At 42.5% G+C, this 16,006-nt stretch overlaps 1 protein-coding gene across 2 annotated transcripts in view; it reads right to left on the bottom strand.

Annotated features, from left to right (window-relative positions):
- The window catches only part of DNAAF1 (dynein axonemal assembly factor 1), a 31,238-nt gene extending 15,246 nt beyond the window's left edge, over positions 1-15,992 (bottom strand). Inside the window, exons 1-7 of one of the 2 annotated variants that reach the window (XM_077133172.1) lie at positions 15,699-15,992; positions 13,591-13,726; positions 13,055-13,146; positions 11,289-11,510; positions 10,982-11,148; positions 6,128-6,249; positions 2,418-2,584 (exon numbers count right to left, since the gene is read on the bottom strand). In XM_077133172.1, the coding sequence (XP_076989287.1) occupies positions 2,418-2,584; positions 6,128-6,249; positions 10,982-11,148; positions 11,289-11,510; positions 13,055-13,146; positions 13,591-13,726; positions 15,699-15,822 (1,030 nt within the window). In that variant the 5' untranslated portion in view covers positions 15,823-15,992. The remainder of the gene's footprint in view (positions 1-2,417; positions 2,585-6,127; positions 6,250-10,981; positions 11,149-11,288; positions 11,511-13,054; positions 13,147-13,590; positions 13,727-15,698) is intronic. The other variant, XM_077133171.1, reaches the window with a different exon arrangement.
- Positions 15,993-16,006: the final 14 nt, after the last annotated feature.

Below are 16,006 nucleotides of genomic sequence, written 5' to 3'. Positions count from 1 at the left end.
AGAGGAGGCAGTACAGCTGCCCTTGACAGTTATGAGAATTGTCCTGTCCACTCCTGACTGACCCAAGGGCCTGCGAGCGTTTCCCTGGTGCCTGCACAACAGCTGTCCTGAGCTCTGTGGCCCCAGCAACCTGGCAGGATCCTCTCCGCCCTCCCACCCTGACCACGCGCACGCTTCCTAGACCCGCCCCTGCGGCCCAGTCCATCCCACCCGCATGTCAGCCGTCTTCCTCGGAACCCACAAAGACTTCTGTCACTTTCCACGTCAAGGCTGTTTTTCAGGTCCCTTCTGGATGTGACCTCACTCAACTCAGTTCGCCTTGTCTGATTTCCCAGTGCACAATTTTTTTTTTTTTTTTTTTTTTTACAAAATGTTGCTATATTGGTAGATGCTTAAATATTTGTTAATGACTAAGATGTATCCACAGAAAAAAGTTAAAATGGAATTGCTCGGTATTTGCTGAGGTTTAGTGCACTGAGCAGTTCCCAGCATCACTCAGGTTGAGATGGAATTCGCAAGCTTCCCGGTGTTCACTTTCCTGGACTCAAGGAAGCAAGAGGTGGGAGAAAACCAGCAATGAATGAAAAGCAGTCTTCTCTGCGGAACTCTCCTCGCTGGGTCAGAGTCACTCTAGAAGGCTCAGTTTCCAGTGGATGCTTTTGTTGATCTTTGGTGGCATAAAGAGCTCAGAATCAAGAACAGGAGCTGCAGTTTTCTGTTGTTGATAGGAGGTCATGATACTGTTTGCGGCTGAATTGGGACCTAGAGTAGGTGTGGTTGAATTCTGTTGGACAGTGCGAGTCCAAATTTCTGGAACGGACCTTTCCATCAGTTGTAGAGTGTCTTCAAAGGCCTTCTGTAATTCTCTTGCTTGCTCATCAAACTCAAAGAGAAACAGTACCTTTAAAATCTGGTGTATCTCATCTTTCAATTTTTCAATGCTCTGTATCACTTCATTTAAAGCCTCCAAAAGGGCCAGATCCTCCAGAGGACTCCCTCTTTGAGACTGTGCTTCTTCCGCTCGGCTTTGCCATGATTCTTAGATGATCGCGCTGATATCCTGGAATTACTGTGGGAATATCTGCCACTTCGGTCACTACCGCTCAAGACACTGCTAGTGTCAGAGAAAAGGTCTGACTCTAGACCAAGGGGAACTTCATTGTCCAGATCCATCTGCTGGGCTTGCATCCCAGTGCACAATTTAACTCCAAATATGGGTATCTGGTGCTCCTCTGTTGCCACCCCAACCATCCTAGGCTCCTCGGAGAAAGTCAGAGCCCTGTCTTCTCCTGCTGGGACCCGCTGCCAGGTGTCTGGCTGCCCCCACCCACCCCTGTGAGTGTAAGCGTGTGCACCTATGTGCCTGCCTGAGCTTCCTGTGCAGATATTTATAAATGCCTACCACCACCAAGGAGCAGAGTTCTGTGTACAGAAAAATGTCAGACTTAAAAGGACAATAGTAGTGATCGAAAGCTTTAGTAATAATGGAAAAAGATGACGATTATCCTAACTCTCTGAATGAGATAAGGCACAGGGGGCAGTGAGTAAGCGCCCAGGACACAGTGGGCTGTTTGTATAACTATTAATGGCACTAGATGTACCTAAACTAATTAATACAACATCAGAATGCTTCCACCAGAAGTTCCAAACGGAATGAGGGGTCTTCATTTGTGGGAGGCAGTATACAGACCACCTAAGGTGCCCTGAGCCCAGAACCTGTGGCTCTATTCCCTACACAACCAGAGGGGCTTTGCAGGTGTGACAACGTTAATGATCCTGAGATGGACAAATTATCCTGCATTACCCACATGGGCCAGTATAGTTACAAGTGTCCTTTAAAGTGGGAGAGGGAGGCAGAGGAGTCAGAGTGATTGATGTGAGAAGGACCTGACAGAAACCGAGGCAGAGAGATTTGAAGATGCTACACTGCTGGCTCTGAAGTGGAGGAAGGGACCAGGAGCAAAAGGATTTGGGTAGCCCGGCCCGTACATGCTGGCAAGGGCAAGGAAACGGAGAAAGAAGGCAGCCTTGCTGACACCTTGATTTTCGCCCAGGGCCACACATTTGGGGCCTCTGACCTGCAGAACTTTAATACGGTCATAACTCCAAGTTGTTTTAGGCCACTAAATTTGTGGCAGTTTGTTACAGCAGCTATAAAAAAAAGAAATTCATCATTTATTTTGAAAAAGCAGAGTAGTGTAACAAAATTGCGTTCGATTCGATAGAAGTGGTTTGAAATTGCCCCATGATTGTTGAGGATTTTCACTGCCCCTGGGAAGTGGATAAGAAGAATCTGCAGGTAAATGAGTGTAACGATTAGAAAAGAAGTCCTGGGGATGAAGGACTGGGCATCGGACAGCCCCGGTTTCCCCAGTGCAAACGGGGCCTGGAAGGCTGACTTAGGGGAGGGCACGTGCCTTGCTCTCGACTTCCCTTCTGCCTCCTCCTCTTGGCTGCCTGCCGCTTGATCGTGGCCAAGGCTTCGATGCTGTCAGAGATCTTCTTCCGCTCTCTGCTCTCCCACCGCTGCCTCTCCTCTTTCTCGGCTGCAGGCCCTCCCTCCGCCCAGGCCTCGGCACACGCTCTGTTTGGAAGGATAAATAAAGAAGTGGAAACAGGCAGGTTGATTTTTCAGAGATTAACGGTTAATTCAAAAAGTACTCTTGGTTCAAGCTTGCACATTTTCTTTAGAATCGAAATAAAGGGCACAAGAGGGATGTGACGACGAGGATAAAAGTGAACACATGTACATGTTCATCTTTAAAAAGCCTAATCCTTCAGGAAGTCTTTTCAGATATGACAAAAAACACAAACGACAAATGTAAAAAGAGATAAACCGGACTCCATCAAAATTAAAAACTTTTGTGCTGCAAGGTTCCCCCATCAAGAAAGTGAAAAGACAAGCTACAGAATGGGGGAAAATATTTGCAAATCATATCTATCATAAAGAATTTGGTATCAAGGGTGCACAGGTAGTTCAGCGGTAGAATGCTCGCCTTCCATGCAGGAGACCTGGGTTCGATTCCCAGACCATGCATCCAAAGAACTTTGTATCAAGAATAATGTAGTTCATTTCCCTGCCATGTACTCCCCTCCCACCAAAAAAAAAAGAAGACGAATATAACGAACTTCACAACTCAGTAACAAGACAACCTAATTAAAAATGGGCAAAGGACTTGAACAGACATTTCTCCAAAGAAGATATACAAATGGCCGATAAGCGCATGAAAAGATGTTCAACATCATGAGCCGTTAGAGAAATGCAAATCAAAGCTACAATAAGATACCACACACTTCCCTCCTACTAGGATGGCTGTAATCAAAAAGAGAGATGATAACAAGGGTTGGTGAGGATATGGGGGGATTGGAACCCTCATACACTGAGGCTGATGATAAGTAAGATAAAAAGGCCGCCTGCATTGGGCATTGCTGGGAGAAGACCCCCTTTCCCCGAAGACTTCTCCAGAGGACAAAAACTATGGACCTGAAGAAACTATGGACCTGAAAAAACCAGGTGTTTTCCAAGGAAATGGAATATACCCTACAGCATCCAAGATAAGCAATATCTGAATATTGAAGACTTGGAAAAGCCAGTTATCAAATTCATTTGGAAGGAAAAGAAACCTCAAATAGCTAAAGACGTTCTTAAAAAGAAGAGCAAAGTGGGAGCATTAACATTTCTCGACTTTAAAGCTTACTACGAAGCCACAGTCATCAAAACAGCATGGCATTGGGACAAGGATGGAGGTACTGATCAATGGAAGTGAATCGAGAGTGCAGAGATTGACCATCAAATTTATGGTCAACCAATCTTTGACAGGCCTCCCAAATCTACTGAATTGGTACAGAACAGGGTTCAATAAATGGGCTTGGAAAACTGGGTATCAATGGCCAAAAGAATGAAAGAGGACTCATATCTTACACCCTACAGAAAAATTAACTCAAAATGGATCAAAGACCTAAATAATTTAAAGAGCCAGTAGTATAAAACTCCTGGAAGAAAACACAGGGAAACATCTTCAAGACCTAGTAATAGGAGGTAGTTTCCTGAACTTTTACACCCAAAGCACAAGCAATGAAATAAAAAATAAATAAATGGGAGCTCCTCCAAATCAAAAGCTTCTATGCCTCAAAGGATTTTGTCAAAAAGGTGAAGAGGCAACCGACTCAATGGGAGAAAATATTTGGAAACCATATATAAGATAAAGGTTTGCTATCCCATGGGCATAAAGAATGAGTTGCTCTGAATAATAGGCCAAGAAGTAATCAGCTCCCAGATGGAAAGGCAGTGCAGCTTCCTCTGACATTTTGCTCTAGTATGATCTGGATGAAGATTTTGGGGACAGATGGGGAATGGGGTGCCCTCCTGCTGCATTACCCTCCCACCTCCCCCATTTTTTTCTCCCTCCTCTCTCCCTTCACCTTTCCTTCTTTTTCTTTCTCACTTGATCTATTTCTTGTTCTTCCCTCTTTCCTTCCTTAATAAAATAAAATAAAAATGAAGTGCACAACACAGTGAAAAAATTAAATGTAAACCAAAAAGTTAAAAAATAGAAAAAATACAAGGCATAAATCTTTGTGATCTGGTGTTAGGCAGTTTTTAGACTTGACCCGAAAAGTGTCATCCATAGCTAAAAGATTGGTAACAAGTGGATCCACAAAAGACCCTGTTAAAGGGATGAAAATGCACATTACAGACTGGGAGAACATATTTGCAAACCACATACCTGACAAGCACTTGTATTTAGAATGCATAAATACCCCTCAAAACTCAACAGCAAGAAAAATCCAAACAAACCAATCAGAAAATGGAAAAAAGACATGAACAAATATTTCACTGTAGCAGTTACAGAGATGGCAAATGAACATATGTTAGTCATCAGTGAAATACAAATTAAAATCACACTTTAATATCCTACATATCTATCAGAGCAGCTAAAATAAAAAATAGTGACAAAATCAAATGCTATGGAGTCTGCAGAGAAAACTGGATCACTTTCATAACGCAAGCAACAACGTGAAAATATAAAAGAGAGAGAGAGCCATTGTGAAAATCAGTTGGGCAGTTTTTAATATATATCCCATAAGATCTAGCACTTGCACTATTTATCCCAGAGTGATTAAATCTCATGTTCAAGTGAATACAGTACAGTTTACCAAGGGCAAGAGGTGGGGAGAGGAGGAATGGGGGTCGTGCCAGTTTGAAAGGATTATGTATCCTAGAAAAGCCATGTTTTAATCCTGATCCATCTTATGGATCTTTTAAATCTTATTCATTACTGTATGTTGGGAACTTGATTGGATTATCTCCGTGGAGATGTGACTCGCCCAATTGTGGGTATGGGGCGTATGAACCCCATTCCAAGTGGTCTTGATTAGTTTACTGGAATCCTTTAAAAGAGGAAGCATTTTGGAGAGAATCCTTTTTTTTAGAATAACAAGATTGCCACGAGAACTGCAAGAGCCCACGCAACCAGAGACCTTTGGAGATATAGAAAGAAAATGCCCCTGGGGGAGCTTCATGAAACAAGAAGCCTGGAGAGAAAGCTAGCAGATGTCACCATGTTCACCATGTGCCTTTTTAGTTGAGAGAGAAACCCTGAACTTCACTGGCTTTCCTGACTGAAGGCCTCTTCTTGTTGCCTTAATTTGGACATTTTTGTAGACTTTCTTTAATTGGGACATTTTCTTGGCCTTAGCCTTAGACTGTAAACTTGCAAATTAATAAGTTCCCCATTTTAAAAACCATTCCATTCCTGGTATTGTTGCATTCTGGCAGCTAGCAAACTAGAACAGGGGGTTAATGAATGATGGGCAGAAAGTTTGTGCATGAGGTTTGGGTAAAATTCTGGTAATGGATGGTGATGGCCAAAACACAATACTGTTAATGAGATTAATCCCATTGAACTTTATGCTTGGAAGCAGCTGAGATGGGAAAGTTCAAGTTTGTATATATTTCCACAACTAAAAATAAAAGAAAGGCTAAAGAGACCCTAAAAACTAAATACAATACATGATATTGGACTGGATCTAATAATGGAGAAGAAAATGTCCAAAATGATGTTATTAGGGCTATGCAAAAATTGTAATTTAAAACATGATCAAAGCACTTTTTTTCCCTTCTTACCTGTCCTTTGGAAAAACTGGCCTATCGTCCAGGTATGTTAAGAATTTTAGTCGAACAGTAACTGTCCTTCGATAATTAGGTATTTGCCGAATAACTGGGTTTCCAATCAAATTCAGTACACGCTGTAAGCAAAAAAGCAGAACCAAACGAATTACTGAAAAGATGTGATTAAAATATTTTATATGTCCTGTGCTCTAGAAACGATTAATATCTTTCCTTGAGTGAGAGGAAATGCCAACTCCGTGCTCTGGTGACTTTACTGGGGAAACCAGGGGGAGGTTTTCATGGTGTTTGTGCCTTTTGAACTGTCCAGATCAGTGAGCAGCCCTTGCTGCTGCTTGGACTTCACACCCTAGGGCCTCCTGTCCTTCGGGGGTAATACTGAAAGACCTTCTCCCAGGCCTCATCCAGCCGCAGCGAGTACATGGGCTTTGCTCACTCATTTACTGAGTGTAGTCTCTGTGTCCTTGTCTTTGCAACCAGGACATCTCTATATATATTTAATTATGAAACATAGCATATGTACAAAAAAAGTAATAAATTTCACAGTACATTGTAAATCAGCTATAGAGCAGATATCAGAGTTTGGTGTCAGTTACTGTTCCATAATCTTAGGTTTCTCCTTCTAGCTGCTCCAAGACTCTGGAAATTAAAATAATATCAATATAATGATTCAGCAGTCATACTCATTTGTTAATCTCTCTCCTCTAGTATAACTCCTCCTCCTTTGATCTTTCTCCCAATCTTTAGAATATATGTGTTGTGCCCATTCTAGCTTTTTCATGTTGGAAAGGGCTATCGATAATATGAGAAGGGGAATGGAACTAGTTGATGTTCTGGAGAGGCTGGCCCCAATGGGTTTCAGCTCTTTTCTGACCTTTTCTGACCATCTGGAGGTTGTAGGTTTCTGGAAAGTAATCCTAGTGCATTGAACTTTTGTAGAATCTCAGATAGAGCCCGAGATGTTCTTTAGGACTGGCAGGAACGGTTTTGGTTGGGGGTTGGCAAACCATGGTAAATAGCAGTTTCTGGCTGAAGCTTGCATAAGAGTAGTCTCCAGAATAGTCTCTCGACTCTATTTGAACTCTCTCAGCCACTGATACCTTTATATTACATTTCCCCCCGCTTTTTGGTCAGGAAGGAATTGTTGATCCAACTGGCACAGGGCCAGGCTCATCCCTGGACTCATGTCCCACACTGCCAGGGAGACTTTCACCCCTGGATGCCATGTCCCATGTAGGGGGAGGGTAATGATTTCACTTGCAGAGTTGGGCTTAGAGAGAGAAAAGCCACATGTGAGCAACAAAAGAGGTCCTCTGGAAGTAACTCTTAAGCATAATCATAGGTAGACTTAGCTTCTCTTCTACATAAATAAACTTCACAAGAGCAAGCCTCAAGATGACGGGCTTGGCCTATTGACTTGGGAGTCCCTAATGTTTGAAATGGTATCCGGGGGTAAAGCTTAATAGTTTCTTATTTTTTCTCCCTTCCTTCAAGTGACTTCGCCAATACTTTTTAATTATCTGCTCAACATGTATCTGGGCATTACACTAAGCTATATAGAATTACAAGCCCTCATTCCCATTCTGGGTTCCATATGTTTGGGTTGTTTAAATGATCTATCCAGACAGGTTGAGTTAGATTATGTGCTACAGAAAAATGTAGGTTTCAGACAAAATAAACCTCTCTACCTTTGGTCTCATTGGGTAGGTGAAGTTCTAAAATGTCCTCCTTACCCCTGTATTCTGATTTACCTTAGTCACGGCCAGATGGGCTTCCTTCTTACCTCTAATTGAAGCCTGATCTCTTTCTCAGTTAATTTAACAGTTGTATGTGGCAATGCTGACTTTCAGAGCTGCAGAACCCCCACTCTGAGTCTTAGGTGGCTAGGATGCATTTTAAGTAAATATTCATGGCAGCTGGACAGACGAGAAACAGTGAACAAGGGGCAAGAATGGAAAGTGCCCGCTTGTCCCCTTTGAGTGGCATTAGGACGAAGGCTCTTCCCGTGGGGCTTACAGAGCTCTGTGAAGTCCACTTAGCACCAGGAGAAGGAAAGGGACTCGGCAGGGTGGGTTAAAGGCAGCCCGACATCCTTCCCCATCCTCAGCTCCTCCTCTACTGCCTGAAGAAGCTCAAAGAAGGTGGGTGGCCAAGCCGACAAGTGAATGAATGGTTTCTAATTCCATTTGCCTAAACAGACTAAACATTTCTCATCTCTAAGGTGCTTTTTGTCATCGGGAGAAAATAAATGGTAAACTTGTGAGTGTAGCATTTCCGAAACTTCATTCATGTACCCTCTTCGCTGTTTTTGTTATATTTTCAAGTGACCTCCTACCAAAGGCAGGGGGGCCAGGTGCTGGGGCAGCATGCCTTGGGTGGGCCATTAAGGGGGCACATTGTCCATAGAGAATGTGAAAACGCTACACGGCAGACCACTTCCTATTATTGCCTTGTGCTGGCAATGCTAAACAATTCCTCCTTGCTGGGCTGGCAGTTCGCATAGCTCCCCACCCCTGGGTAAGCCACTGATTTTCCCTGAACTCTGATTGGCTTATTCTTTTTGTCTAAATTAACTGCCTCTTTACCTAACTTATCTTTTAAAAACATTTTTTTAAACATAACAACATACAAACACGAACATTCTTACTATATGATCATTCCATTCTTGGTATATAATCAATGACTCACGATCTCATCACATAGTTGTATATTCATCACCATGATCATTTCTTAGAACATTTGCATCAATTCATTCAAAGAATTAAAAAGAAAAAAGAAAAGAACTCATACATACCATACCCCTTACCCCTCCCTCTCACTGACTCCTAGTATTTCCATCTACCCAATATATTTTAGCCTTTCTTTCCCCTATTTTTTTTCTATACCCCTTACCCCTTTCATTGATCACTAGCATTTCAATCTACTAAATTAATTTTGACACTTGTTCCCCCTATTATTTATTTATTTTTAATCCATATGTGTCACTTATCTGTCCATACCAGAGATAAAAGGAGCATCAGACACAAGGTTTTCACAATCACACAGTCACATTGTGAAAGCTGTATCATACAATCATCTTCAAGAAACATGGCTACTGGAACACAGCTCTACATTTTCAGGCACTTCCCTCCAGCCTCTCCAATATACCATAACTAAAAAGGGGATATCTATATAATGTGTAAGAATAACCTCTAGGATAACCTCTCGACTCTTTTTGCAATCTCTCAGCCATTGACACTTTATTTTGTCTCATTTCTCTCTTCCCCCTTTTGGTCTAGAAGGTTTTCTCAATCCCTTGATGCTGAGTTCCAGCTCATTCAAGGATTTCTGTCCCACGTTCTCAGAGAGGTTTATGTCCCTGGGAGTTATGTCCCACATAGAGAGGGGAGGGGAGTGAGTTTGCTTGTTGTGTTGGCTGAGAGAGAGGCCACATCTGAGCAACAAAAGAGGTTCTCTGGGAGTGACTCTCAGGCCTAATTTATGCCTCTTAACCTAACTTATCTTTGTCCTAAGCAGTAAACAGAACTCAAAGTTTTGGCATGCTGGTTATAATGTTGTTTTTTTTTTCTCACTAATAAACATTCTAGAAAGCAAGGAAGCTATCAAAAGGCTAGTAATCAAAAGGACCCAGTAGCCAACCTGAAGGAATTCCCAATTGCCAGGAGATAGGACATTTGCATGTCCAAGTCATAATGACAGCAATGATTGGATCATATGAAATACTGTATTATCAACCCATGAATTTATAAGGATCCCAAAAAAGAAAATACCTTCATTGTCACCCTTCGAGTTTGCTGGGGTTTTAACTTATTTCTCTGAAAACTGACAAATAAAAAGGAAATAGCCAAACACCCATCCTGGCCTTTTCTGTTTGAACTATATATTAGGGTAATTGCTACTTGATGAGGGGAAGCTCTTTTTTGTAGAAGAATTCCAGCTAATAAATGCAGAAGGAATAAGAACCTGAAAATTATCATTGTGCTAGTTCTAATGAAATAGAACACCCAGGAACATCCATCAGTGCAAAAACAACTGGGATAAAGATTGATGAGGAATTTAATAAAGGCTAGATCAAGCTGACAATACCTGAACCTACTAATCAATCTTAACCTTACATAAAGGGAGGCAACTAGACATTCTGTGCCCCCGGCCCCATGTGAGGTAATGGGAAGGTCAGGGCACACCACTAAGTATTCTTGCCTAAAATACTGAAACGGGATCTAGTCAACCTCTGGCTCTATAATCATTTTACAGAAGTTATTGGGGACAGAAGAACATGTAAACGACACCAGGAGGATGCAGTAAACCAACTCCAAGCTGCAGGATGCTCAGCTAGACAATGGATCCAATTTCTTCAACAAATAGATGGAGGGAAAGAGGGGAAAATAGGGCAGGAGAACTCTCAAAGGATGTTTAAGAGGCAAAAATTAAAATATAATCTGTGGATCTGGTTTGGATTTGAACAATTCAACCATAAAATGCATTTTGAGACAAATGGGGAAAATGGAACAAGGGCTGGGTATCAAATGCAAATATTATAATTTTAAATAAAACAATGATATTGCAGCAATGCTAAAAACTCCTTATGTGTTAGAAATAAACACTGAAATTTTTGCAGGTGAAATGATATGGTATGAGGCATTTGCTTTAAGATAATCTATCTTTTTTAAAAAAAAGAGGAAAAAGGTGTGAATTTAGAAAAGAAAGAAGGAAGGAAGGAGGGAAGGACAGGAGGAGGGCAAGAGGGAGGAAAGATGGGAGGAAGGGAAGGAGGCAGGCAGGGGGGAAAAGAGAAGCTATTTGATATTTAAAGAACATAAAATGAAGCAGATTGATTTTTTTTTTCCTTACCAAATCAGGCATGCTCTCAAGAATGCTCAGAATCTCTGGATCACTCAGCCTATTGTAGGAAAGGTCAAGGACGCAAAGTTTCAAACATTCCTTTAGATGCTGAATGTCTTCCACTGTCTCTAAGCGATTATGTGCTATCTGTAAGGTGTTCAGGACGGGCAGGCAGGCTGGAAGGTGAAGTCAGCATAAGTAAGTAACACAAGCATAAAAATGTTTCCCACCTGTAAGATACATTTTTTAAATCTCCCCCAGGGGAAAGTGATTGGCACAATGGCACATTAAAAGATCTCTTGCTGGGCATTCTTACAGAGATTTTCAATGGTCTTGATGTAATTGTTGCTGAGATTCAGAGCATCTAGTTTCTGTAGAGGCTCTAGGTTCTCGATTTTATGAATCAAGTTCACTTGTAAGAAGAGGCAACGCAATTCGGACTGAGCATCCAGGTTCTCGATTTTCTGAATCCCATTGGTCTCCAGCCAAAGACAGCGCAGACCTGTGTACTCTTCCAAGTTCTCAATGCGATCAAAACCTAGAGAGAAGGAAGGGGGCATGGATTAAGCTCCTGCACACACATGGGGTGTAGGGTTGCCTTTCCTTTACTTTTTTTGTCCTATCTATCTAGCATCCTCTTTACTCTAGTAATGCCAAGGCAAGTTTTCTTTGGGGAACTTCTCTCTCCTAATTCTAGTCTATTGCTCTCTGATTGGGCAATCATTACTCATTTGGGGCTGTTAACACTTAACCAAGTGCGGGAAAGAACCATGGGAGGTTTTTCTGGCTCCATTGGTGAGAGGGCCTCTTTCTGTTGAAATTACCAGCATGGTAAGGGGGAGTGAGGGCTGCTGCAGCCATCCTGCCTTGGTGGCTGGGAGAGGGTGGGGGTGAGGGGTGAACCTGTGTGAAACCAACACAGAAGAAAGCAGGGTTGAGAGAAGGAGTCTGCTCCCTTGGATTCAGCCAAGCCTAAAGGTAGTACAACCGATGAGTTTTCTGAGCCAAATTTAGGGCTAGGGAAGCAAACATTTTTGATTCCTTTAATAATTCACTATCAAAGTGCAATTTTATGGTTCATAACTATTATCAAAACTTTTTACAGTTGTTTATTTTATTGACTGAAAGTTCTTGATTAAAAAATTACAATATCAAGGGTGACAAAAAGAAAATTTATCTATGATCCTGCCACCCTAACAACCATTTTCTCTGTTCCCTTCCACCCTTGTCACAAACATACATAAAGTTTATACAGTTGTGATCACAGGATACATTTTAAATATAGGGATAATATAGACAGACTTTTAAAAAATTTTGCCATTTTTTTCATAAAACATTATTATAGCATACATTTTTTCCATGTTGCTTCTATGTCTTCATACTGAAGTGCCTTTGAAAGATAAGGCCTTTTAAAAACTTTTTTCTTAAATATTTCCATATCATTGTGGCATGGGCACCTAAACAATTTGACAGTAATTCCTTAAGATCATCAAATAGCCAGCCATTGTTCACATTTACCTATGGTCTTTCCCAAATAAGGGCCACATACTGCAAATGACTGATGTCTCTTAAGTCTCTCTAACACAGTCTCCATCTGTCTTTCTGCCTTCCACTTACTTGTTGAAGAGACCGGGATGGCTTGTCTTCGAGAGTGTCCCACAGTCTCGGTTTTCTCTGGGACTCGCCCTCTCCAGTTTCCACCTCATCTTCATCTGCTTCACTGTCCAGCACAGGGAAAGGCCCCCACTGGCCCTTAACTCCGCTTCCAGTTCACTCTTCACTGCAGCCCAGTCCCTTCTTGGGAAACTACCTGACGTCCTAATTGCTAGATCTGCTTTCAGTCCTCCTTCAACCTGACCACTCTGAGGGGACCGACCCAGGGGTTCCTGCCCTCCTTTTCCCAATTTTTCAATCTCATAAACTCTGGTTGGGCACAACACTTTCATTAGAGAAATATTGCTTTTCCATGGGTCTCCACTAAAATCTCAACTTGTTACTTAAATATAATTTGAGAGTACCAGATAATCCTTGAGAATAATTTTTTATACCTCTAGAGTCTTTCCGCCTAACAAGGATCCTTACCTTTAAAGTGTAGATAAAGTGCATCATTCAATGCTGGGGTAATATAAAGCTTATGCTGTTTGCAGAGTTTTTGCAGGAAACTTTTAGTCATTCTGTTAAAATAGGAAACATCAACTAGAAATCCATTTCAATTTGCTGGCTGTAAAATACATTCCAAAAACCCCCTATTCCGGAATAATCCTATGACCTGCTATAATGCCTGAGGGCTATTTTATGGCTTCCACTTTTTAAATAGCTCTTAGGGCCTCCATCCAATATCCTTACTTTCAGCATTTTAAAAAACTGCAAAGTATGTTCTCATAAAAATATTTCCAATAGTGTCATCAAGTTTCTCTCTCCAAGCCTGGCATTAAAGCTCAATAGATCGAGGTTAGCCAGGGAAGAGAAGCAGTGCCATTCTGACTCCACCACTTAATTTTCAGATACCACGTGGGCGTTTAATCTCTATGAGCCTCCATTTCTGTATCTGTAGAAAAGGGTGATGACACCATTTACCAGGCTGGTACACGTTGCCACGATGGGTCATGCCCACATACCTGGGGCTACGGTCCCCCCTGTCACCTCCGTGGGGCACCAAGCCATGGTCTGAATTGCTATCCCCACTTGGTTTCTGCTCACTTTGGCAGGAGGCATTAGAACGACCTGGACACATTTCCTTAGGAAGGTTAATTTCTGTAACATAAAAGAGAGTGGCGCAAAAGAGGTCAAGAGATATTTTTAAAAGTTCCCCCATTTCAACTTGGTTCATAACTCTTTCCACTTTTCGGTATAGGACACCAGTACTGTTTATGTGTAGGACAATCTCGAAAGCATTGACCCAGACTGTGTACATTTCGCTGTAGGTAGTTCCTCTGTTTAGAGTCTTGTACAGGTGCACAAGGAGATGTGTGTAAAGATATTCACTTCAGACACAAGCTGTTAACAATTCAAATGTTCATTCATAGGGAATGGTCAAATAAAACATGCTGCATTAAGTCAATGCACTGATATTCTGTCTTTAAAAAGAGAGCACTAGAGCTACCTCAATCAACATGCGTGGTTCTCAGAAACATCTATTAAGTAATTCAGGCAAGTTTTTTAGTCAGCCCAGGATACCACTGAGATCAATTAACACACATAACAACGCTATGTATTATTTAAGGACACATAACACATGTATAGAGAAGTGAAAGAAACCACACTGAATTCATATGGTAGTTGGTAGCTCCTGAGGGAAAGACAGAAGGGAATGGGACTAGAGAGGAGGACAAAGAGACTGTCAATTTTATCTGCAATGGTTTATTTCTTTTTTTAAAAAAATCTTTAAGAAAATAGGATAAAATATTCATTTTCAATACTAGAGGGCATTTGTTACAATGGGTATTTGTTACATTGTTCTATTCTTTTCCTCTTTTAAAAAAATCTCTCAAAATAGACACCACACAGACTGGAACAATAAAAAAGGAAATATCTTCAGTAAAAAAGAGAGCACAAATGCACCTAATTTTAAGGGCTTGTGGCTGCTACTCTCTGCATATTAGTGTCATCTATTGAACAAGATTAAACACTTCTCGTGTGGGGACTGTGTCTTACACTTTTCTATTTCCCACTGCATACAATGCCCAGCTACAAGAGGCACGAGATAAATTCTTATGCAATAAACAAAGAACAGGTGCTCGATATATATTTAACAATTGACTGATAATACTAATAACAAGAACAGCCATTAATTAATGGCCTGCTTTGTGCCGGAGACAGGAATGCCAGGTCTTCCATCATTCTGCAAGTCAGGTGGAAGCCAGGAGGAGACCAAGGTCGAAAGACTTAACTTCTCTGGGGTTAAACAGCCACAAAGCTTGTGAGCTGCAGAGCCAGAATCTGAGCCCAGTGGCTCCAAAGCCTGTGCCTTTCCACTGAGTAATAAGGCTTCCTTATGGCTCCTCACGCAGGATTTGCCTGGACAGAAGATGCTCAAGGCATATTTGTTGACTGGGCTCAAAAATGAAACAAATCAATTCTATTTTTTATCTGATCATTAAAAGGTTTCCCTGTTGGGCTCCAAACCAAGTGGGAGCAGAGGATGACATGTATCTTCCAAGCGCACTGCGGGGAACTTTGGTGAGGGGTCACCGAACTCAGAACCACACTTCACTCTGTGTCTCTGCCACGTGTCCCTCTCTGGACTGGGCACCGGGATTCAATCAGGATGTGCTGCCCTGACATAGCTTGCATGCCTGACGGGGAGAGCGCCTTTGATCTTAAATGTGAAACCAAGTAAGGGTAACTTCAAAACATAAAAAAGAGGGGTGGAGGGGGAGGGAGAAGAAGGGGAGGGAGACACTGGTGTGTTGAGTAAGAGCTTGGGTTCCAGCGTCAGACTATGCAACAGACTATCTCTGTTCTTACTGACTAGCGGAGGGTAATCTGTTTGGAGCAAGTTTTATAAGCGCCGTTAAGTCTCGGTTTCCCCATCTGTATGAAACAGGAAGAGGAGCGCCAGCTGCTGAGGCTCCAGTGGGGTAGGCACATATCGTTTCATTAATGTTAGCTGCTATTGCTGTGGTTATTGATAACACTGATTGTTTGTGGCGTTGGGAGGAAGCCGGAGCACCCAGCCGGGCTGGCCCATCGCCTCCCTTGCCCTCCCAGGGGCGGCGGTCAGCACCTTCCTTGCGGCCCCCTGGGCCCGCGCTGTCGTGATCCCCCGCAGACTCCTCCACGTCCGGCTTCTGGGCGCAGCCCTGTACCGCCTCCCCGTCCACCGCTGGCTCCGAGACCTCGGGATGCATGTTTATTTCTGTAGCACCAAACGCTTTGGAAGGATTGGAGCCCCGTTCCGCGGGGTCACCACGGCCCCCGGCGGCGCTAGGGAGGTCAGGCTATCCTTTGCAACCAGCCACTCGCGCCAGAGTCGTCGCCAGATCAACGCTTTCCTAGTTGCCACGGCAACCGCCGCGCACGCGCACTTCGGGC

Source organism: Tamandua tetradactyla, chromosome 16 (assembly GCF_023851605.1).
Source record: "Tamandua tetradactyla isolate mTamTet1 chromosome 16, mTamTet1.pri, whole genome shotgun sequence".
Classification (NCBI taxonomy): domain Eukaryota; kingdom Metazoa; phylum Chordata; class Mammalia; order Pilosa; family Myrmecophagidae; genus Tamandua; species Tamandua tetradactyla.
The sequence above is the reverse complement of the archived record's forward strand: the minus strand, read 5'-3'. Positions and strand labels throughout refer to the sequence as shown.